The sequence below is a fragment of the Triplophysa dalaica genome, chromosome 5, assembly GCF_015846415.1.
Source record: "Triplophysa dalaica isolate WHDGS20190420 chromosome 5, ASM1584641v1, whole genome shotgun sequence".
NCBI classification, from domain to species: Eukaryota; Metazoa; Chordata; class Actinopteri; order Cypriniformes; family Nemacheilidae; genus Triplophysa; species Triplophysa dalaica.
Window position 1 is genome coordinate 9,798,500 of NC_079546.1, and position 26,001 is coordinate 9,824,500.

The 26,001-nt window shown below is 38.2% G+C and overlaps 1 protein-coding gene across 3 annotated transcripts in view; it reads left to right on the plus strand.

The window, feature by feature from the left end:
* The window catches only part of nav3 (neuron navigator 3), a 124,032-nt gene that overhangs the window by 45,960 nt on the left and 52,071 nt on the right, over nt 1-26,001 (plus strand). For 2 of the 3 annotated variants that reach the window (XM_056747646.1, XM_056747647.1), the window contains exons 4-9: nt 631-703; nt 5,742-5,925; nt 12,435-12,503; nt 16,333-16,481; nt 19,410-20,436; nt 23,682-23,794. In XM_056747646.1, the coding sequence (XP_056603624.1) occupies nt 631-703; nt 5,742-5,925; nt 12,435-12,503; nt 16,333-16,481; nt 19,410-20,436; nt 23,682-23,794 (1,615 nt within the window). The remainder of the gene's footprint in view (nt 1-630; nt 704-5,741; nt 5,926-12,434; nt 12,504-16,332; nt 16,482-19,409; nt 20,437-23,681; nt 23,795-26,001) is intronic. The other variant, XM_056747648.1, reaches the window with a different exon arrangement.

Consider the following 26,001-nt stretch of genomic DNA (forward strand, 5'->3'; position numbering starts at 1 on the left):
TTCTGCCCTATGCTAACCCTATGCTAATACAAAATATGTGAGCCATGCATATCACATGGGCAAAGCCCTCTTTGTGTACCCATGAAGCACTTGCGTGCGCGTGTCAGTGGAGGCGCCGGGTTGTTTCTACACTTTTAGGCAGTTGAGTGTTATATTATTACAGCCCTCAATTGGGCCACAACGCTGTTCTTCACGCATGCTTTCAGCGTCTGTCAGCACGTGTGTGTAGTTGTGACAAACTGCCGCCGTAATGTCACACCCCAGGTCCGACACATAAAGGTTATGCAGGGGTTGTGACACTGTCTGACTGCCGGTGACAAAAGGGCCTTTGTGGGCATTAAGCCGTAGACGCGTCCCCACAGAACGTTGGCATGCGCGCAGACGGCAGTTGAGCCGCCCTACACGTCAATACAATATCACGCAAAGAGACCTTTTGGGAAGAAACCACCAGACTCGTCAAAAGGCTTTGTTGAACGTCTGAATACTGGCAGGAATGCATGTAAGGTTCAATAGCCGCCTCTCTGACATCACTGCCACACGCTCCCACACCGTCCACATCCTCAGTGTCATGACCGTGTGCTGGTGAGTTTGCTGTATAGAGTAGCTGATCTCTTTGTTTTTGCCTTTCAGATTGAGAATGTGGAGGCTTGTCTGAATTTCTTAGGGGCCAAAGGAGTCAGTGTCCAAGGGCTCTCTGCTGAAGGTAAGATCCGTCTATCTACTGTATTTCTTGAAACTTAAAGATTCTTTAAAGCTATATAAAGTTCTTACAGACAGTATTTGTATTACAGTATTAATGGTGCTTGCTAAGACAACATTCACTATTATTGTTCCCCATGCTTAGGGTAAGAGTTTTATAAAGTCACTAAGCAAGTGTTTTAAAGTTTGGCATGTAACTCGGGCTTTTTCTTTTTTGTACCTGGTAGATGATGAAACAAGTGGAAACATTCATTGAACTTTGAATGCTTAACCAGAATTGTAGCTATGGACAAAACATTTTTACTGAAAGTGTGTGGGAGTCTTTTGGCTATTGTGTGTACAGTACGTAACCACTCAGAAACAATCCTAACATCCTAACAATTACTCAGAAACACCTTGGTGACCTTAGCAACAGCACAGGACCACATCGATGACCTTTCAGAATATTTTAGCATCCATATAGAAACAACTTGTAAACCATCCATAACATTTTATTATTTTATATAATTATTTTATAGATTTATTTGATTAGATTTAATTAGATTTGATTTTTGATTTATATATATATATTTATTTGTTTGTTTATTTATTTATTTACTTTATTTGTTTTTACTTTATTTTACTTGAATTATTTATTTTATTATTATTAATATTGTTTTATCATTTAATTTTTTTATTTAATTAATTGAATTATTTTGTCTTGTTTAGGATCGGTTCTGTTCGTTTTTGTAAATAGCGCCTTTGTACATTTTTGTTTTCTATTTGTTTGGACGACACAAAATATCAACTTCAATCTCAGCCAATGATGTGAGACTACCTTGTTTGATTGTCATTATTTTGGACATCCCGCCTGTTCTAAAATGGTGCAGAAATGACGCACTTCACTCTTAAGTATTGCAGGCACAAGTTTCTCAGAACTGCTGCATTGACAAACCACAAAGGTCCTTGACTTTACTTTTGGCATAAATACAGTAAGAGCTCAAGTGTATTAAGTGTGTTGAATGATACCATTAACCAAAAGCAGCTCCCAGAGCCAACAGCTTGGATATTGTATTCACTGTCCTGCTAAATGCAGCTATGATTGCACAGCGCTGCTATTTCAAAGAGCCCATAAATAAACAGAGTATTGCGTTTCCCAGCTTGTTTCTCAGAGCTTTCATCGCCTACTCTTCCCACTTTTTTTGGGTGTGTTTGCGCTGAGCATCTTTCCTAAAGCTGTGAGTAGTAGCCTTAATTGAATTAGTTGAGGGTTTCAGAGCTTTTTGGGTTTGAAGCTTAGCATACGCTTGTGTTTAGTATTTTATGAGGCATGGCGACTCCGGGCCTTAATAAAAGTGTTTGATGTGCTGGATTTCTTCGAGAAAAATGAATGGAATAATCTCTAAGATTTACTTTGTTACTGGAAATCAAACCAATGATAATATGTCAAATAGACTGATTTGGACGGAGATGTGAATCATTTTGATCCTCTGTCAATGTTGAAATAATTAACTTTATCTTGTTTAAAAGAACCCACAGCGAAGAATGAGCACAACAACAAATGAGGTCTCGCCATTCTCCTTGACAGCTCTACAACTAGAAAGCAAATAGAGGCTCAAACTTTGCTCAGATATGTTAAAACATCAAGTCTGCAATCAAAGTGCAGAGATTCATTTTAAACTCAAACATATCAAGTTCTTTGAGCAATGCTATCCACATGTGTTTTATTATATCCCTGTACTTTTATTGTAAGTTGCCTTCAAAGGACTTTTTGATAGAAACATCTGAGACTCTTATCCTCTTAAGAAAGTGTTTCTTGGTTGCAAGTTTAGGACTTTTTACAGGACTTTCTTGTTAAAACAACCCGCCAAAAGCAAACCACACAGCAGATGCACGGCAATGTTTTTAACACCACTTCACCTCCTGACTCCTGCCAAATGTAGCTTTAATTCTCCAGACAAGTCTCAATATCCTTTTTCCTGCTGCGGTGGCCGTGATATTGTGCTCTGGGTGTGCAGGGTATCACAAACCCAGCACGGCATCAGTTTTGAGTGCTTCTAAGTACAAGGCACACCGTGACCTCTAAGGACCTTTAGCTTTGATCTCGGTGGCTGTGAAGATGTTGTGAAGAAGTCCAGTTTATTACAGAGCAGGTCAGTCTTTACTTAGGGTCAAAAGAGGCAGCCTAACTGTTGACCTGACCGTGAACACACCATCACAATTAAAACAAACTTTTTATGGAGACACTCAAGCACTTGATGTCTATGTTAGCAGAGCGTAACTGAGTGGCCACTTTCTCTGAGCTGTTAAACATATTCGCTCAAATTAAACTCCACACAGGTCATAAAGAGATAAATGAATTTTAAGAAGTTATCAGGTTGTAGAATCAAGATAAAGTCATTCATATGTTAAGCGCAAGATCTTAATTTGAGTCGCCTTTTAAGAACCTTTTCACTTCTTAACAACATTGTTAAAGTTCACCCCAAAATAAAGTTCTATCATAATTTAAGAATTCTTTATCTAATTTGTATCCAGCCCTTGTTTTTATTCTTCTGTGAAACATAAAGGGGATGTTTTGAAGATTGGTGCCACAATAGTTTGTGCTGTACAAGAAAAACTTAATAGGATACTCGGATTGTTGACCCCCCCTCAAAATGACAAAAATGCCCCTCAAACTTAGTCACGCTTATTTTTCTTGAGCCATATGCCAGTTTGGTCTTATAAGAAGACAAAAATATTTGATAAAATTGATTTTGAATTATGGCCTAATTTCTGAGTTTACATTTTTGGGTGAACTGTTCCTTTAAGAGAGAAAAAGTGTAGGCCCACTTATACAACAAGTAATAAGTGTTTGCATAGCATGTTATTGTGGCCAGAGATTGAGAGACACTTGAAAAAGAAGGAACTACTCAAGGTCACATCACTGAAAATAGATTCAGATAATGTATTCACACTTCCCTTTCCTCACTTCCCATTATGAACCCCTCTTAACATGAAAAGAGGCCCAATGATTCCAGATTTAACTTCCGTATAAAAATAATAACCCAATTTTTCTTCCACATGGCCACGTTTTACTTCCAAGTTATCATGTTGCAACTCAATTTTGTTTGTGAAAAGTTTTGACAGGTTCATATGGAGGCGGATGCATTGTATGAAAAACATCATGGTTGTCATTTTAATGAACCTTAAATCTGTCTTTTTTAAACAAAATATACATTATTTTGTATCTTTTGATTTTGAAGTTCAATGTGACCAGAACATTGTCATTGTCACCAGAGTTGTACAATAGTTAGGATGTTTTTTTTATACCAGCTACCAGGGATAGTTGACCCAAAAATAAAAATTCAATTTCTCAATGTCTTCTTAAACTGTATAACATTTTTTGTTCTGCTAAACCCAAAAGAAGATATTTTGAAGAATATGGGAAACTAAATAGTTCTGATGCACCATTGATGGGCATAGTAGTTTTTCCTTACTACTATGGAAGACAATAGTCCCCCAGAACTGTTTGCATAGAAACATTCTACTAAATATCTCTTTTTCCGTTCTGCGGAACAACACAATTTATACTGTTTTGGAACAACTGGAGGGGAAGTAAAGATGACAGAATTTAAATTTTTGGGTGAACCATTCTTTAAAGTTATTGTTGCTACACCAAAACTATACTTTGTATTGGCAAACCCTGTCATAATCTAAATGATGAAAAGATAAAAAACCTTACATATAATTTATTAGAATTTTAGCGTGGTGACTTTAATAATTATAGTAGCTACAGTACTGTGACAGAACTGTAGCTATTTTTGAATTCAATAAAGAAAGTTAAATACGCTGACATTGGTGGAAATCCATATTTCGCATTAATCGCTTAATCTGACTCGGGTCTAATGCAGCTCCCTTGCTAAAACCTTTGCTAAGATCCAAATGTGCTCCATATGCCGGTGCTCGTAGCACCTGTGAAAAAGAGTAATTTCCTCATATAGTGCAAACCGAAAGTATTTACAAATTAACCAGCCAGCATAAATATCTACAAACGTTTCATAATAAACATTGTTTGTTCCCTATTGACCTTAATGTGCAAACCCATCAAACATTCCCGTGCCAGGTTTTCGTCACCCTATTCAGAAAATTAAAAAGAAGATACGATCCAAGCGTTTAGTTATGTTAAATACAAATTACAGCTGCACACGTTCCCAAATTGAACCTCGGGAAGATTAATAACCCCAAACAACGCTGACGGCCGGAACAAGCGCTGTCAGAAAGAAACCGGAATGTTCTCTTTAGCGCTGCGTCAGCGCCGAGTGCCTAGCTATTCTTCAGTTGCTTTCGGCACCAACCATTAGCGAAACGTATGAATGAGGTCCATTTTACAGATGGGTTTAGGGAAGAAAGCAATGCTGGCAGGCAGACCGCAGACAATCAATGGCTCTGCCGTCATCATCAATGTTTTATATCTATGATCTAAACTACCCCGGACTGGCTATTATTCAGCCTCACAACTTCAATTCCAAAAAAAGTTAAAAAGCGGCCCTAACTGCTACCTAACCTGCCGATCGGCACTCATTTGCATTGGCTCCCAATGAGGATGTTAGCAGTTCAGCTGTTAAATTCCATATGTTACATCAAAGCCTCGCTTATCGATTCGGCATCTGCTTGAAAAAATAAAAATGCTGCAATTAAAAGTCAGATGCAGTACGTAAACTATGACTGTTTGCAAACTTTGACGTCTAATTCAAGCCTTTTTCCGACACGCTAGTAGAAATGCTACAGGCAGTCAAATGACTGAGCCAAACTGGGATTCTCCAGACAGACGATTATCATCGTATGGCCGCTCTTCTGACACACTTTACAAGACTTCCTCATTCAGAGAACAGAACTAGCATCTGTTTGCCCCATATTCACAACCAATGAGTAGGCTATAAACACAACTTGCACTTCCCTACAATAAGAAGCAGACACACATGTGACGCAGTGTCAATGATCAGCGCGGTGACAAAACGTCAACAGCAGGGTGTCCATGTCCTTAAAGGATTACTGTATCATGATCTGTTGTTTTTGATCCTCAGAGGTGTGCAATGGGAATCTGAAGAGCATTCTGGGTCTGTTCTTCATCCTGTCCCGCTACAAGCAGCAGCAGCAGCACCAGCAGCAGTATCTGCAGTCATTAGTGGAGCTTCAGCAGCACGTCACTCATCAGAGCACCGGGGCGGCGCCAGCGAGCCAGCATAAATCACAAGACATGCAGTCCAGGTACGGCGGTTCGGTTGATACAGAAGTTTATCGGATTGTTTTGTTATATTAGGGGAATCATGAATGACCAAAATACTATTTGAAATTTCATGTGTGTGTTGCATGCTACTGTCTCATGGATCACAAAACCAGTTTTAAAGAGATACTTCACCCAAAAATGAAAATTCTGTCATCATTTACTCACCCTCAGATTGTTCCAAGTTTGTTTAAATGTCTTTGTTCTGCCAACCTTAAAGTAAGATATTTGGAAGAATGTCAGTAACCAAACAGATCTCATTCCACATTGACTCACATAGTATTTATTTTCCCTACTATGGCAGTAAATGAGGAATGAGATCTGTTTGGTTACTGACATTTTAACAAATATATCTTTTTGTGTTTAGCAGAACAAAGAAATTTATACCGGTTTGGAACAACCTGAGGGTGAGTAAATGATGACAGAATTTTGGGGTGAACTGTCTCTTTAAGCAGCTCAAGAACATTTGTAGTAATAGCCAAAAAATAATTCTGCGGGTCAAATTATCGATCACTTTATTTTATTTCATTATATTTACATTGAAGCTGTGCATTAGCAGAATTCCTTGACTATACAATAAATATTAGTGCTGTCAAATCGATTAATCGCAATTTATTGATTCCAAAATAAATGTTTGTGTTTAAATAAAATATCTGTGAGGTGTGTATTTATATGTATATATGAATGCACACTCACACATGCATATATATAAATATTTATACAAATACTTACACACACACACATATATATATATATATATATATATATGCATATATATATATTAATATTTAAAATAATTTTCATTATGTATAAATATAGATTTCTTAAAAAAACATGTATGTACTGTATATGTACATGTCACACACATATATTATGTACAAACACAAACATTTGTTTTGTTATCGACTAATCTTGATTAATTGATAAATATTACGCTGCTGTTTTTAAATAATTTGGTACAACAGTATTAAAATGTAATTGTACACAGAGTATACTGTCTGCATGGGTTAAAAAGGGAAGGCCGTCAGTGTGATGTAAATAGATGAGTAATCTTAGCAGCAGCTTCACAGAGATGCCACACATGAGTAGCATAACACAGTCTTTCTCGGGTTACCTGACCCAGAATGCGTTTGTGTGTGTGGGACAGGCAGAAACACCACGTGTTTGCCTTTTGTAATGCTGAGTTCTCGCTCACTGTCAGCGTAGGCTGTTGTGTGGATAACAGAGAGGAAAGAGCTGAGTGTGAAAACAGGAGAGGAGAAGAGCAAGAGAGTGAAAGACAACAGCTGGCCTCTCGGTCTGTGAAGGCCCGTGGGAGCTCTCTCAACTCAGATCCAGCAGTGGCAGGTGGTCAGAGGACCTTGGACTGGCAGCCTGACTCTCACACACATACACACGTTTAGCATTCCACTTAGAATATATGACATCAGAAAGCAGGACTGGGCCAGGGATGTTGTTGTGAATGGAGTCTCCTCAGATAACTATCAGTTTTTGGTCTAGCTTCGGACAGTCTGGTTCAAGGAAGTGTTTCTTCAAACGTTTATGGGCTTTGGGTTACAGGTGTTAAAATGGGCAGCTGAAAAGCCGTGTGTGTGCTGTGTTAACACACCGGCCTGAGCGATTCATCAACTGTGCTCTCTTGCCAAGAGCAAAGAAATGCTTGAAAAGACTCCTAAGGGATTTTAAAGCATTTTCAATTTTAAAAAGCATTTCCCGCCTGCCAGAATCGTGCTGCATGGGCCAATAAACACATTATGTTTAATCACATTGCTATGCATGTTTTGAAGGTTAATAATTGTTTCTTAAAATGGTCTTCCGTAAAATGTGCTAAGCACGTGTAATGCGACAAATTGCCAGAAACATACTTGGAGCGAAATGATGACATTAGGACAGCGAATCAGATCATATTTGATGTTTAATATATATCTATTGAGTGCAGGATTTGGGGAAAACGAGATTTCACTCTCGTTGGACAGGCCAGCACAATGGCTTATACAGTAAATAGAAATCCAAATAGAGTCCAAGCAAATGGATTGTGATCAACTGTTTCTACTGATTCGGACGAACATGTGATTGATATTAAATTATCATCATTACAATATTACGTGTGCCCAAAATGAAAGAGACGTTTAATCACTCATCTACATATATAAATGACTGGATTGAGTTTAGAACGCTAAACCAACGGCAGGAGGTAAAGCCACCGGAAGCGATCGCGCCGCCATGTTGGTATGCCCCGACTGACTGTTCTTCTGCATATTAGGTTAGTTTTTAGTTCCGATGTTTTTTTCCAATGTTTATGATTATTTTGGCTAGAGTATTGACGTATATTCATCAATTTATAGATGGGGAGTGTGTAATGCACACTGTTGTAATGGCACACGTGTAAATGTTTAGAAATCAAGCTTCATGAAGTAAAGAACATATACAGCCTGTCTATATTTAGATATCAGAATAATCACATTTGTCATATTTTAAGGTGTCTTATTAGTCTGCTCATATGTTCGCGGATGAACGTATTCACTCTATATCTTATAAGAATTCCCTTTAAATAATTAAACATTTACATGCCGAAGACATCTGGGTTGTAAAAATGTACTGTGAGAATTTAGAAATAAAAACAGGGAATGGTAAGTTACTGTTTTATCACTAATATGTAATAACTCCCTCTTCTTGTAATAGAACGTTTGGGGCTGCTAACATGGCTTAAATAAACTGTAGCTTCAGTGTAATGACGTCATGAGCAATCCAGACATTTACAGTATATAGATCCGTGCATTTAACTCTGATACCCAGTCAGCTGGGCAGTCTTATAATCTTCTAAATACTGAAGTACAACACTGTCTAAGATTCCTGGGAATGATGGGGGTGCTTTTTATAACACACACACATGCTGGTTTTACCCATAGGCACTGCTCCCATTTACAGTTTTAGAGATCCAGGCTTTCTATAGCCAACACCTGCTGGAGTGACTGCCAGGCCATAGAGAGAGCGAGAGAGATAGAGAGAGAGCGACAGGAATGGCTGGACACTACGGTGCCTTTTGGTCTGGGGAAGATATGGGGGCGAAGTGTCATCCCTCCCTCTTAGCGCACCATGTCCCGAGTTGAACGGTTTGACAAAGTGGTCTCATGCTCACGACTGCCTGCCCCTAGCTCACAGGACAGGAAGGGCACACTGTCCTATGGGAAAAAGACTGATAGCAATAGGTACAGTAACTGTGTGTGTGTGTGTGTACTGACCGTTACACACCCTGTCTGCTGTCAGTTACACAGGAGGGTTTGACTGAGGAGTTTGACTGTCGCTTTCTTTGCCGTGTAATTTATTTGTAGTTTAGCTGGCACAGATTTTCAGTCTTAGCTGTTTGTGTAACGGATCATCATTCTTAGTTGACAGTGTGAAATGTTATAGATGTTTAGTTCCTTTTTTGGAAGTTCTCAGTTCCGCTTTGAAAATGAAATATTTCTCTTTTGTGAGGTAAGCTTTGACTCTTTATGGTTTGTTCGAACTTCTCTCATTGTGTTTTTTTCAAGGATGATGTTGATGTTTTTGTCAAGAAACAATTACTAAACTTGACAGATTAGAATGTTCATTGTATATAATAATATAAAGGATTTATTTTTAGATTTCAGCTGCTTTGGTCATGTGTCACAGTGCTGGGATGAGCTTGTCAGCTAGAAACTTTATGGTGTTTGTAATTAATGTTTGTTTTCTTTAATGGGTCAGATCACAATAAGTTGTTTCCTACTTTATTGATCTTTCTTTTAGTGGTCTTAGACACATTTTAGCATGTTTGCAGTATTACTCAGTCAGTGGCAAAACATTTTGGTTACCAGTGCCAATGTAAAATACAGTAGTGATTCCTGACTTTAATGACCAGTTTATCACTAAAAGCTCTTAATAATAAAAAGAATTGTAGAGATACAGAAAGTGACATTCAGGTGGTCATGTGGTTTTAACATAAAACTGTTTTTTAACCAACTGTATGAATGTAGGAATATTGGTTATTTTAAACAACATTATTTCATGAGTTGCAAATCTTTTCAACCTATACAAAATGGAAAAAGAATATGTTAAACGGTTTTGACACATTGGAGTAGATTAACCTAAAGAATTTTCTTTGATGATGTTTTGTGATGTTCAGTAACCTTATGTTGCTAATATTATTATGATTGTTTGTGGTTATAGCACAGCTATGGTTTCTCACTATGAAGTAATGTCTAAATGTCCCTACACCATCTATGACCCATTGCAACAGTTTTATTTCTGTGATTCTCAGATTCACAAAGTACTTCCAATCTTTGTGTTGCAAAAAGTGTTTCAGTTCATTTCAACCATCCTGTCTGGGTTGAGTTCCTTCTTGAGGTGAAAGAGAAAACACGGGCTTCATTAATCATGTGGATGTGATCATTCTCTCATGAGAGAGAGAGAGAGGATGACAGTCTTAGAGTCTCTCTGGAGCTGTCTTTGGTTACAATGCTTGTTAACCTGCTGTCTTGCTCTCGTCCTCTCAGTCTCGTGAAGTCTTTGTTGCTCTTCAGGGTTTTTCATGGAGGAGTTTGTAACTTTAAGCCAGCTCCTTGTCACGCACTCACTGTAGAAACTTGTTAAAGCGATGATGGTGGTCACAATGGTCTCCTCCTCTGTTCTGAACATACACACACATTTTCAGTCACTGTATGCAAGTTCTGGAAGGATTTTTGACAAACTACTTGACCAGCAGTAAACCTGCTACCATCTTCCAAAAAACTTTGACCATTTTATATCTTTCATGCTTCATTTTGACCCAGTTTAAACTTGAAAAGTGGGCCTAAACTTTAAAAGCTACAACTTTATGACATCTGAAGTTATGATTCAAACATGTCATCATGTCTCTCTCACACGGTCAGTCACAAACAGCAAATTGTGACTTTTGAGATGTTATTTTTCATGCACCGCGAAGTCAGTTTGATCCAGTAACAGCTACATTGCATCTTCTATAAAACAGCACAGAAATGTTCAATCCAGAATGACGTGTTGTCATCCAGGTGCTGTTTACAAGGAGATCTCCTGAACTCTTTCAAGGCCAACAGGACGTTTGTTGTTTAAAGAGGCCTGTCTTTCATGCTTTTACTTTCATCACGCTCCATCCATCCATAGACCTCCTCCGCACTATCGTTCCATCTTGTGACCTTCGATCAAAAACTCGCTAAATGCGAAAACTTGTCAAGACACATTTACCTCCAAGACACGACACACCTAAACATACACAAACACGAACAATGGTGGTGTCAGTCAAATGTCAGTTACTGGAAAGACCTCAGAGGCCTAAAATGGACAACAACAGCTTGTGTGTGTTTGTGTTATTGCCTACTAGGGTGTTTTGATATGCGTGTGTGTAAGTACAGGTCCTACTAGCAGCGCCTCTATCAGTCATAAATTCGATTTGACAAAATGTGCTCATTCATCTCAGCCATAATATTACTTTTAAATTATATTAGGTCATATTTATAGCCATAATGAATACAAATCAAACTAAGCTAAAAAAACATTTTCTTGATTTACTCTTCCTATACAGAAATGGGCAAAACTTTACTGGAATTTCTTATAATGAGAATAAAGAGGTTTTTTTTATACAGAGCAATTTAGAAATGTATTGAATGTGTTTGTGTTATTACTGTACTGAATATTATACATTGCAATGCACCAGACATTCTATATTATATATTCATACAGTATTGCATTTATCATACGTATTAGACATATTATACTTATACAAGTAATGTTTTATCGTTATCATTTAAATGCATTACTTCATGTTCAAATTTGGGATGAGTTTAAAGCTGTTGTAAAATGAAACCATAAAGGATGGGAGACCAACACAATTCTATAGCAATTGAAGAGTTTGGCTCCAAAATGAGGTAACTCATGTTTATTATGATGTTATCATGTTTTTATTGTGTTTTGTTGTGTAAGTTAGCTGTATTTATTTGTTATTATATCTTAAATCATAACAAACCAACTGCAGTTTTTAATGATATTAATTGGAATGCACAATAAAAGAAACAGCTTATTCGTATTAAATATATAAACTTTTAATACATACATTTTAGTTTTGAGTGTGAACATGTCACAGCTCTCTTTCTTTCTTTCTTTCTTTCTTACTTTCTACAGTAATACACACACATTAGCATTCAGTTTTTTGATCAGGTGTGTCAGAGATTGTGTGATCAGTTACTAGAACATTAGGACAGTTGATAGAATAGCACATACTTGAGCTGCGACTGACCTATCATGTGAATCTGTGTTGGCCACACACACAGAGGCCATGCTGTTTGTGTTTGCACGTGTGTGCCTGACCCTGCCAACGCTGGTTCCTCACTGATTCCCTTATTGCATTAGAGAGAAAGATGCCACAGTTTGAAAAAATTCAATCCAGTCATTAACCTCGTCCCTTTCTCTCCCTCCCTCTCCCCCCTTGTTCTCTCTCAATTTCTGCTATGCCTCTTTACAGTCTCACCGCACGATACACAAGTCCACCAGGTCACAGTGGAATAGCAGCTCCTCAGAAGAAAAACACAAGGTAGAGTCTTCTACTGTATCTGCCTGCTCTCGTTCTGTTCTGATGCTTGAAACTGTCTGAAGACCTTCATGAAAGCTAGTCTGCTGGTGTTTAGTGCTGTTGAGACGGCCATGGGCGGCACATCATCTTTTCTCATAGAGTCTGTTTTTTGAATAAGAAATTTGGAGCCGTTTTCGTGGTGTCTGATATGGGGTGAACAGTTGTTGAAGGTTATGGATAAACCCATAAACTACAATGTTGGCTGTTGTATCCATTAGTTGTTGGTATTCTAAGCTTTGGTTGCAGTTGTCTGGCCCTGAAGCTTCGTCTTACTGGTGGGAACCACTATGCTGGCAAAGCGTTTCAAGCAGCCACTGGCCAAACTATGTGAGATATGTGCTGGACACTACAGTATGTGTGGTATAGTTCTTATTAGTTCCTGCTTCACTGACACCATGATGGGTAAGATTCAACTAACTATATTCTAAGACCACACATGACTGGAGAAAAAAAACAATAGTTTGTTTGAAGAAATTTATGGATTTCTATGATCAGTTTTCAAATTGGATGTTTATGTGAATCAGCCTTCTCAAACTCTATTCTGGTTTGCCAATAAGAGGTATTGTTTATTTTATTATACAGAATTTTGAATACAGTGTAAGGATGGGGGCAGATTTTATAGTTGGAGATCACCAACTGGCAGTAGCGTTTATCATAGCGGACTGTACACAAATGAAACCATATTAAAAATATATTCTGGGTGAGAAAGTTTAGTGGTCTTATATAAAATAACTTTTTTTTTTTTTAAATGTGCCACGTTTTTTATTAGGGCTGTCAAACGATTAATTTTTATTAATCGCATCCAGAATAAAAGTTTGTGTTATCATCAAATATGTCTATGTACTGTGCATATTAATTTTGTTTTTATAAATACAAACACATACACATGTATACATATTTAGGAAAATGTACATGTATTTATTTATAATTACCAATAATTGAAATGATTATAAATGTTTATACATTTTTAAGTTTTTCTTAAATATGTGTTTGGATGTGTGTGTTAATAAATACAAAATGATTATGCACAGTACACAGATATTTATTATGTAAACACAAACTTTGATTCTGGATTTGATTAATCGCGATTCATCAGATGACAGCCCAATTTTTATTTTATTACATATATATATATATTTTTTTATTATTATTATTTTACATTCACTTGTAATTGATTGGCATAATGTCAGCCATCGGCCATTCTCAAGGTTTTCAGACATTACATTTATTTTTGTATATGATCACTATTATATTTCAGCACATGAGCAAAGACAAGGCATAAAGAAGGATAGAGAATAACATACCTTTCCACTTTCATCATATCCCCACACCAACAAGTTACTCCATTGGTGCATATGGTCACTGTTCATTTGTGCAAATTGAAAGATGTTGGAAAGATGTTGGATCACTGGAAATGATCATATGATGTCAACAGTTGCTGTCACTCATATTCCCTCAAATCACCAGCCCTCGTTGAAAATGAATGACTTTTGGTTGCTTGTGGCATGATATGTGACTGAATGCATTATTGTAGTTCAATCTCTATTCCATAAAGAATCCCTCACACAGACTATAAGGTTACGGTCAGGTCAGGAAACAAGGGTTGGTTTGACTTTAAGCCAGTTGAGATTGTAAAATGAAGGTTGATATGAGTCTTCAGGGGGCTTTAACGCACACGTAAGCGCACACAAAACTACACAGTATTCTTTGTTTTGCTTAATGCAAAATTCTACTTCAGACATGTAATTAAAAAGAGCATGTTTCACAAGATTATTGTGTTGTAGTAGGGTTATACTAACAAAAATAATCACTCGAGATGATTTTAGAGGAATAAGGGAAAGTATGATAATAATGCGTAAATTAGGTCTCTTCTAGAAGCCAACAGATTTAGCTTGAGTCAGACTAATTCAGTCGGGGAGATAGTATTGAGATCTGTCTATTTTTTACCGTTAAACATCGTGCTCTAAATTTTAATAAGCAGAATTGTAAAGATAGGATCTGCTGCTTCTCAAAGGACTTTTTATGAATGCAGGTCACAGATTGCACAAGGTGAGGCGTTATTAAAATTCACAGCCTTTTTCCTCAGAGGGGAATGTTCCAAAGGAGAACCTTGTCAAACCCTCACAGTTTTCATCTGAACACCGATGCTACTGTAATTTTTTCCCGGAAATCATGACTGTTTATACTTCACATAGACATTTGTGTCTGAGTATGTATCAATGATGTCATATGTTTGCAAATCACAGGGCTAAGAAACATTAGCCAAATTAGAAGACATGCATGGATATGTTTGGACTAAAATTATTCCAACACTGAACTTTTCAAATCCACCCAAATGGCCCTGAAATGACCAGTTGAAAATGGCATCAGATATGCCTTATCGGAGACATTTCCAAGGCTTGCGTATTATAAGAGCTGCCAGTGCGGCGTAAGCATCAGGTTAATGGAATGGACAGAAGTGCATGATGGGAAAAATTGGAGTGAAGAAATTGCTTCATTAGGAGTTTGATGAGACATGTATCTACTAAACTGCTTATGTCATCATTTGCAAATCCATCACTTGTAGAAAAGGTGCTGTCATTTTTTTGGTAATTCGCCTTTTCAAAGCATGCAGGGTATGTGACTAACTAATAGGCATTTATTAAGTTTATAATGTTGGCTTGTAAAAATAAGAACTGTCTGTTAGTATTCTACAGTACAATCAGTTTTGAGCGAGGTAAAACATCTCAGTGTTGACCAATGTCAAACTCCTTCATATTCTTTTCCTCTGTGGCATGTTTATGTGATGTCATTAGGTTGACGTGTCACAGGGTCACCTTGTCCAATTAAGAACTGGCACCGGAATGTAATTACAAGCTTTCTGTGGTAGTTTATCAATATTTGTGAATGAAGTACATAAACATACAACAAAAACACACACAAACGTGCACATGAAATCAAGGTTAGTTTATTGTGTACTTCAACTTTCATTGAAATGTTAACAAATGACCCTTTCAAAATGAATAATATATTAGACAATAAATGGAAAACATTTACGGATTTCTATGGTTCGCAGTCATATTTAGGTTTTCTGTTTGAGCAAGCATACCAGAGATATTCTTTCAAAGCTGCATACATTAAACCAGGGATTTTCAAACTGTGGGTCGGGACCCACTTGTGGGTCGCACAGTGGCATTAGGTGGGTCGTGGAAAGTCACTTGGCTGTTAAATGACAACATTTTCTAATATTTTACTATAAGATAATTTGGTATTCCATTTTAAATTTATTTTATTCTCTGTAGAGTAATAAAAACTGGGTCCTGGAATAAAAAAGTTTGGGAATAGCTGCAGTAAACCACCCTCCTAATTTGTATTTACAGTTACAGTAGTGCTACCGTACATCGTATAAAAACGTGCATTAATGTCATGTATCTTAATACTGTGTATTTTATAGTTTGCCTCTATACTGTTAAATGTATTTTCCGTACAGCTGCTTTGCAACAATGCAAACGTTTGAAGTACTAGTAATAAAATTGAATTGATATTTTGAATTAAACATTTACTTATTTAACTTAAAAAATGTATTGATCAGGTTTAGTCTGCAGTCATTATAATAAGGTTTACAAACAAAAGATCTATCAACATTTATGCCATATATCCTTTTAAAGGTTTGAGAACATCTCAGTAAAGTTTGTGTTGTGTTATATGTTGTAATTTGTGCAACCATTGTAAAATCTGAACCTCAACAACTCAATAAACATAATAAATAATGTCTTAATAATGTCCACCCATGTTTATGTGTGTGTTTCAGGTTACCGGGCCCCTCTAGAGTCCCCGCTGCGGGCAGCGGAAGTAGCAGCAGTAAAGTCCATGGTTCGTCAAACCTTAACCGAAGAAGCCAGAGCTTCAACAGCATCGACAAGAGCAAACCACTCCAGTATGCTAGCGGCAATGACAGAGGTGACCTGCAAACATGTATTTTTTCAATGTAATGTAATATTAAAATGAATGAACTATTATGCATCTGACCAGTGGTGCTGTACTTAATGGAGATTTTCCAGCCACGCTGTTATCCACTAGATGGAGCCACTTTTCAAGGGAACGAGAGAGCTGTTTGCACATGGCTAGATGCTTTGAGCCAACTCCCCTGTTTACGAAGCATTCATCATGATCTATTTAAAGCAATAATATCTGGGTATTAAAAGTATAACATTCTGATGTGGTTCATTCATGCAGTGATTTTCACATCTGAGAAGGTCATCAGGTCTCGGTTCTTGCAGCCCGTCCGTTATTTATGTTTATAGACATCATTCGAGTTATATTTTTGCTGTCTCGCATAACCAGCCTATTCAGATCTTACTTCAAATGTCATCTCCCCGTCGAAACCGAACCATCATTCAAAGTAGAGTTCACCACACACCGCTTTGAAAATCTCCACTGACCGGTTACTTCATAAATCTGTTCTGGACTTGATAGGCTGTGCTGATTGAAGTCATTTTGTGAGCCCTCTTTTGCCCCTCATTCACCCGGCGCAGCGAGGATCGGTGATCGGTGCACAAAATCGCAACCAAATGAGTTCCTTCACAGACTGTTTGTTTTGGCTGCGCAGCCCGGTTAGATTTATACTGGTCTGTGCGGGTCCCTGTTTGACGTTAGCACAGATGCTGGTTCCAAGACACTGGTTATGGAGGGGGCAGGGTGATACCCAAAGCCAGACAGAGGGTCTCTCATGGCAGACGGAGCTTTGATGAATCCTAATAGGCGACGTGTCTGTCAAACATGTGCCTACCCTTTTCCGTTGGGCTTAACATTACTCATAACCTCGATTTTGCTATTGAGTCGATACCTCTGAAGATGAGAAAAGCAAACTACTGTACCATCTGCCCTTTTTCTGTCGAAGCAGTCTGGAGAAAACTTGGGAGGGGCTGGAAAGGAGAGACTATACTGTTCTTTTCTAAACCCTATGATCTATACAGAATATTAAGGCCTGCTTTAAAATAAATACTTAAAATATTCAACAGCCATTGTAAGTGAAATGATAACATTTTACATTTTAACTTTAAAACATCTTAAACAAGTGTCTTGGCAGCACGCTACACCCGTTTAAACCCACTATATCCATTTTAACACCTGCCATCTTATATTGATGTTTGAATTTGTAAACATTAGTTAATGCATTAGCAAACATGAACAGTCTATGGCATTTATTAATCTTACTTTATGTTAACTTCAGCATTTACAAATACATTTTTCAATTTAAACGTTGTTTCTGTTACCATCGGTTGATGCACAATGAACTAACATGAACAATTGAACTGGTATTAGCTAACATTAACAAATAATAATAAATGCTTAAAATATATACAATGTATAATAAATAATAAAATGTATATAAAAACTATTTTGCTTATTGTTAGTTAAGACTAGCTAGTGCATTTGCTAATTACCAAATATCCCAGAACCCATTGCTATTGGCTGTATTGAGATATTTTTTTTTTACAATAAATATATTCAATTCAATACTTAAAGGTAAAAAGCGCACAATGGTAAATATTTCTGTATGCTTTTTGTATTGGCAATGCTCAATAAAGAATCGCATTATTATAAGCCTTATAAAGCAGCTCCTCACGCATACAGTAGTCAGGAAGACAACTAACTTGGTTTTTGAACAGCACATTTGTGTAGTTTTCTTTTGATGATTGGTTTAAAGAAAAGGCATAAATCCTCAGTTTGACCTTTATCTAGAATCCTTGACCTGCAAATCTGTCAGCACCCAGTAATAGCATCACCAACGTGTTTTGAATTGTGCATGGCATTCCCAGACTTTTCATACTAAAGTGACATTTCACTTTGAAAGAATAAAGCAGTGAGGAAGAAAGGCGTGTAGCTATGGTAACCGCGAATCATTGGTCTGGTGTATGTGTTAGGCTGTTATTTAGTTTGCTGTTATCTCCAAAGACAGGGTTAATTTAGCTGACACATGCACAGAAGCTCGATCCACACAATACTCATTCATAGTCCAATCACAGTTTCCTCTGCAAGATTTTCAATGGAACCAAAAGAAGTCTCTCTTCTTGTGTTCTTTAGATTTTTTCAATGTCTTTGACATCTTTGAGTGGATATCAAAGTTAGGGACAAGCGGAAAAATTAGTTGCAGTGTATAATATGATATTATGGGACATAGATTTATACATACATAAATAATATTATTTCATTATCTTTAATTGTACAGGACGAACAGTGTTCATTTTTAAAAAATAACATAAACAATTCATTTTTATATAAAAAAATAGCTTTCAATTGAATTTTAAATTAAACCAGATTTTTTTAAGTCAGTTCAACGTAATTTAGGTTTAATTGACCCAAAAAGCTGATTTGGTTTAACAAAATAGTGAATGACGCTTTAAGTGAAATACAAAGGTTCAGTAGGTTCATTTTTAATGTTTCCAACAAACATGGAACTGTATCATTAACATTTAAAATTATTTAAATTACATAACATTTACTTGTATTATTGTATAATTTTATGATTCATGTTTGTTCTGTGCAGCACCAATGCATTTACAAAAGTAGGCTTCGTGCCAACAACAGAGCATCAAATGTTTAAAATCCCACAAAATCAACTTAGGAGCCAATTTTCTGCCTGAGTGCATCTCAGCATTGCTTGGGATTCCAGTATGCAGTGGAATTGCAAAGATTCGGAAGGAACCCTATCTATTACGGGACACCTTCCCATCTTCCAATCCTTTTCGTCTTGTTAATACTTGACCGTTGCTATAGTTATACGTCAATTTCTTCTTAGCCAAAATTTACTTCTTCTTGCTTTCAGAGTGTTGTTCTATTAGTTTAACAGATGTGTCCACTGTTAATTCTGTTTCCATTGCATAGAATCGGTGAAAGGAATCCCTCTGCCAGGCAGTATGAACGGAAGTGGATCGGTGCCCTCCAGCACCAGCGGGCAGCAGCTGGCCTCTGCTTTACCCTCTCCCACTGCTGGAAAGACTTGGCGTAGCAAGTCGATGAACGTGAAGCATAGTGCCACTTCGTCCATGTTGGCCACCAAGCCGCCCAGCCCGACCGCCTCCCCGACCCCTCCCTGCTCGTCCGATCGCCTACGACCGCCCGTCACAGAAGCCTCCAAATCGGCACCTGGCAACCAGCGTTCCATGTTGGAGAAATTTCGCCTCATTAACCCTCGGTCCGCGTCCAGAACCTCACCATCGGTTGCAGAGATGTCTCTACAGGAAGAGGACGACATGTCGGAGTGTGGAGATGAGGGCATGTGCAGTCCTACGCCACCCTGTGGGATCTCAAACAAGCAGGGAAAGACATCCATGCCATCCTTCGCGCCCCCAAACAAGAACATAGCCAACAACAGCAAGAACCACAACAATAAGTCCTTACCACAGCCCAAAGACAAAGAGGACAAAAACAAGACGAAGAGCAAAGCCAGCACACCACCCAAAGAGGAGCCGGTGATAGTGGAGCCCACAAAGAAGAGTTCCAAGATTGCCAGCCTCATCCCCAAAGGAAGCAAAACCACAGCCTCAGTGAAGAAAGAAAGCGCTATCCCCGCCTCCAGTGGCATTCCCAAGTCTGGCTTGAAGGCTCCAACGGCAACAACCAAGCCTGCAGTAACGCAACCAAGTGCAGCCACCGTACCAGTGACAAATGCTGATAAGACCAAACTTAGCAAGAGCTGTCAGTCAATGTATATGCAGAGATCTTTGGGAGGGCTGGAAAATCGTAAGACCAGCATGGTGTCGTCCACCAGTACTTCAGCACTTTCTGGGACCGCTGCTTCTCATGGCCTGGGTGGAGTTGGGGCACTAGCCGGTAACGGGGCGGTACAGCTACCCCAACAGCAGCAGCACAACCATCCCAACACAGCAACAGTCGCACCCTTCATGTATAGGTGAGCGAGGCACAAACAACTTGATATAATACAACTGATGGTTTTAAAAGCAAGTTCCTCGCATATTATTAAAGCTGACAATGTTGAAATGTACCTTGGAATATAGACAAAGTAGAACATTTTGCCGTTAGTTTCTCATCCATATGCCTGTATGACTTTTTACTCTATAGGAACTTTCTGGGAAAAGGCTGATGCCGCAATATTCAAAACAATGAAAGTATATAGCGAAAGGCTCTCAGTTCTACCTTAAAATGTCAGTATAAGTCAGTCATTGATTTAGTATCTGGATTACTTTAAAATTCATGTCCGGACTCAGGATTTGCAGTGTATATACTTCCTGTCGTGCAAGCAAGGCAGTTGGCCTTTCCTTGTGGTCATTGTACCTATACACATTCTAATTTTGAACAAAGTTGTTGGGATACAAGACACTATAGCGACATTGCCGACCTCTAATGATGTCAAGAGACTTAAAAGGTGAAGAGTCAGACAGATTTGGGTTTCTGGGTTCTATTTTAGGTTGTGAAATCATTATCATTATGTTTGACACAGCAGGCCTCAGTCGCTTGAATTACCCTCAAGACAAGAAGAGACTAAGATGAATTCTCATTCTTGGGGTGTCTGAAAGCACTCAGCACTCTATTAACCAGATAGATACTTTGACGAATCTTTGTTGCTAAATGTAATAGACACACGATAGTACAGTGATACAGATTTCGAAAGCACCTGGCTTAAATTCTGAGGGAAAACTGAATTTAACAGTTAGTGAGCACCATGAGTATATCTTGTATGGAACAACAACACATTTTGAGTTACATCAGTAGTTATGACGGATGATATCAGCACATTTCTACTTGCAAAAACTGTCCAACATTTGCCCAGTTTGAACAGCTAGTTTTTCTTAATACTTTCAGTTATACTTTCTATAAAGTTTAATGTTCCAAATATTTACAGCCTATTTTTTTTCCTGAAAAATTGCCAGCAGTCTAGCCAACCTACAAACAAGCCCCAAGGTCTCATGCTGCAGGGGTCTCAGAGTATGTCTTGTTAAATATAACCTTGTGGGTAATGCTTTACCAGGGTTGGATCTTTCTTCATAAAAACCATCCAGACAAAATTCCTGTTGATACCAGATGTACCAAGACCTATGAGTGACATTACATCTTATGTACACAGGCTGACTATTTAGCAACAGTAATGAGAGACAAACGTAAGATATTTAGAGCTTAGAAACGGAATTTATTTTGAAAGTTCATCGAGAGAGCTTCTAGACCCACAAACACACGCCCACTGATCATCTGTCCTTTGCCTCAAAAGTGCATTTTGAGAAAAAGCAGCAGGCAAACGTCTCATCCCGCTTTTATTAATAGTCTGAGGCGATCTGCCGAGGCGTTTGCCAGACCCTGTACGCCTCGCTTGAGGGGTGTGGCCTGCCTCAGTCATCGCTGAGAGGCTGATGATGTCACAGATTATTACTAATTGATGGTAAGCGGGTTTGAATGGAGGAAAAGGGAATAGAAACGAAGAGAAATGGGCAATAAGAGATAGATAGGCAGAGGGAAGGAAATCTGAGTCATCTTAATAAAGAGGCAAAGACCAACTATGATGAACAAAGAGGACTATGAATATGCGGATGCTAGGTATGTTTGTAGGGAAAGTAATAGGTTTATCCTTTAGTATCCTAAAGATTTCCTGACCCACTGACCTCTGTGTAAATTCAAGCCTGCACCAAATATGCATTAAAGGAACAGTTAGGCACAGAGACACACACACCTTATCACTCTCTACTCTTCTGGTACTGATTTTTCTTCTGGAAAAGCTTTTCTTGACACTGTAAAACCCGCAGGACTGCGACAGCCCTCGTTGTTGCAGAGAGTCAATGCTATGCATTTTGAAGAGGTCGAAAGTGCAAGCACAGTTTTGAAAACCACACCCAGGGTCCTATATGAACCTTTTCACACACTTGGTTATTGATCACAGATTAGGCAGAGCTTTAATTCTTATAAATGACAGTAATTACTTACATAAACAAGGATCTGTTTATAAAAATACATATTTCATAAGTTCTATTTAAATATAAAATGTGTAGGTAAAAAATGGCAAAGGGAGAACATTAGCTATTTCATTATACTCTTTAGTAGAGAAAGTCAAAGTGAAAATTGTGGATAAATAACATGGCCTTGTAAATAAATTCAAGGGATAGTTCACAAGTCATTCATCATTTCCTCACACTCATGTCATACAAAAAGAAGATATTTTAAAGAACGTTGGTAACCAAACAAAATTCACCCCCATTTGTATGGACACAAAACCATTGAGACATTACTCAAAATATCTTCTTTGTGTTCCACAGTAGAAAGAGTCATATACAGGTTTTCAATGACATGGATGTGAATAAATAATGACTATATTTGCGTTTTTGTGTGAAGTATCCCTGTAATACTTAAACCATACAACAATGGTATTATAATACAGCATAATAAGCTCCTTGAGGGACAGGCATAATGCTTTCATAGGTATGTTATAAAAACTGTCACCTACAGGGGAAGGTGCCCCAAAAATGTTGTCAATGAGGGTACTATGACTTGCTGTTGAATCTGTCTGTTTTGTGCAATTGCATTGGTTAATGAGTTCATTCGACTCAGCCATCCTTGAAGGTACCTGATAGTTTAAGCTCCTCTTTCCTTCTGCATGAGTTGTTTATTTATATTCAGAGGAAGAGTGGTGAGTGCGTGTGTTGTCAGAGGTAATGCAGTGTAGTCTCTCAATTGCAGGAGTGTGGAACACATGGTGAAACTAACAGTGTGACATGCCACTGAAATATTTGGCTGGTGTGTGTGTGAGAGAGAGAGAGAGAGAGAGAGAGAGAGTTTATCTGGGTGAATGCAGGTATCCTGGAATGACTTTGTTGTAGCAGTGAATGTTATGCACACACTCACAGTCATTTTTACAGTCAAATCCTTCAAACTATGTGTGTGTGTGTTTCTTTTTAATGTGGACTTTTTTGTGGATGTCATGTTACGCGAGCTTATTTTAGGGAACCAAATTTCTTTACATGATAGAAATGAACAACTCTAAATTTGAAAAGCAGTCTCATAAATAATATGAGACACATTAAATTACTAGCCATGTAGGACAACAATCACTGACAAAAATATCTGTCAATTTCCCTGACTGACCAATCAGAATGAAGCATTCAAAAGCCAAATAATAAGAAGACGTAAAAATGTTTTGTTTTTTCCACTCAGGACGTTCTCAGAAAACGATTGCACCACCGTGATCCCCCCTGAACCGTGTCTCAGTCCCACAAAAGATCTGGTCTACAGCAAGACTGCGAAACAGTGCCTGGAAGAGATCTCAGGTAGGACAAATCCCACCACATGTGCACTCTCACACTGTCAGACCTACGAGAACATCACACACACACTAAACATAGGCACAGATTCACTCTGCAGGCCTATAGTTCCATGTTGCTATCACAGCATGGAAAGGTCAGAAATGACAGGTGGACAAAGGCCGGCTTGTTTGGGAGGCCAAGCAGCAGAATGTGTTGTTTACTGGTACTTGTGTGTTATTTTGCATGTGTGACTGTGATGTGACAGCTGATAGCTGAAGATTGGTGCCCGGGGCTCAGGCGCTGCACGCGCACATATCTTAACATCCAGCTCTGAAAAATAAATGCAAATAGCAGCGATTGCTGCATTTTCTCTTCACTGTAAACAGCAGTCTCTGGAATTGGAATTTGCACCGTGACATCATCTCTTTTGTGTGCCGTTTATTTGTTCATTTACTGTTTGTATATTTATCTGCAGAGCCTCTGCTGTTGTACGAGATTTCGTTGTTTTCTTCGGATTTCTGAGGACACATTGCAATGTCACTTGTTTTCAGTTACACAAAAGAACTCAAAACAAACCCGGCTGAAAGAAATCTTTGATGAGATACAAATTAGTGCTTTAGGATGCACAAAAATGTCTGGAATGTTGAATTAAAATGAGTAGACTGCGGACACAAACCCATAAACAGACAGCGGTCAGTGTTCATCAATGAGAATGTGTGTCGGCTTAAGAAAGAAGCAGACTTTTTCTCCCTGTGCAATTGTTAATAATAAATCGGGGAAATAAATACAAAATGTAAGTGGAAGGGCTAGATTGTAAAGTTATGCTGATTCAGCTTTGTTACTAGTTAATGCGCCTTGTCAAATTTGCACATTTTTGAAAGAAACTTAAATATTGTAGTCTCAAAAACACATGAAAAATGCACATTAGACATTTGCATACTACTGTTGGTCCTATCAAATATTGAACTCAATAATAAGTTTTGTAATTGGTATCTGTTTCACATACATGGTCTTTCCAAACATATTTCAATAATTTCAATGATATCGACAATCTTTAATACTTACCGAATATTGTGACTCAATCTCTTACCGAGAATTGTGTAGTCAAATTTGCCTATACGTTTTTATACTCCATCGTATCCCATTAACTTATTTCTTTATTTTGTTATTTCTCCCAGGGAATATTTGGAAAAACATCTGAGTCACTTATTTAAACATAACTTATAGTCCATATTTAAATAGACTACTTATAGACGTTGACCTCAGAACTCCTCCTATTGCAGTGCATTGTGGGTTACACCCGGCTGTAAAAGTCATTCCACTTATACCACAAGAACAACATACGTGCACCTGTTATGTTTTTGCTTGTCCGGCTTTTTGTGTTTATAGTAATGTTGGGTCATATTAAAGCTGTTGTCCATTTTTGATTTTTCAAAAAAAATGAATGATCGAGGATCTGGATGTCTGGTCAAGTGGTTCGGATCCTAACATTTAAAACATACTTGATGACATAATTCAATCAAATGTGTCGATAATTATACTTGTGCTATAATCATAGTACTCATAGTACAAACATTTTTTTTAATTCATTTGTTCAAGAGGTGGAGAGACCTTACAGCATTAGAAGCTACAGTTTTGTCTTACGCTATTCCCACAACCCACACATACCTGCGTTGCTCTGAAGGCGTGTGCTCACTTGGTAGCCAACAGCAACAGGAAATCAGCTAGCACCGCAGTAAAGAGAAAGAGAGAGAGAGAGAGAAGAGAAAGAGATGAATAAAGGGAATAAAACAGCACACGGCGTGTTGAAAGAAGGCAGGCGGACCCTAAGCTCACAACCGAGCGCATACGCACACGCACCCTCTCTCTCTCTCTCTGCTGTCCCTCAGAGCAAACCACATACGCTCACCCTAGCCGGTAATTAATAGAGTGTGTGAAGAGTCCTCGGTCGCTGAGATAGAAACAGGAAGGAGAGGAGATGCCGTGAAGGATGTGTATTGTAGTTTAACCGAGTTTATCCGCTCCCTGCGCGTCTCTGTGCTGCATAGAAGGAAAAAGCGTCGGAAAGAGAAAAGGAGGAATAAGAGGAAGAGAATGATCTCAGCGTGCGCACCTGCATGCTGGTTATTGGCTGCGTCGAGCGTGCGTGTGGGCAGGATGGTATTTGAAGCTCCCTGGTGTAAGGGGCACTTTTGCGGGCAGGCGCAGGCATCCTGAGCCAATCGACGTCT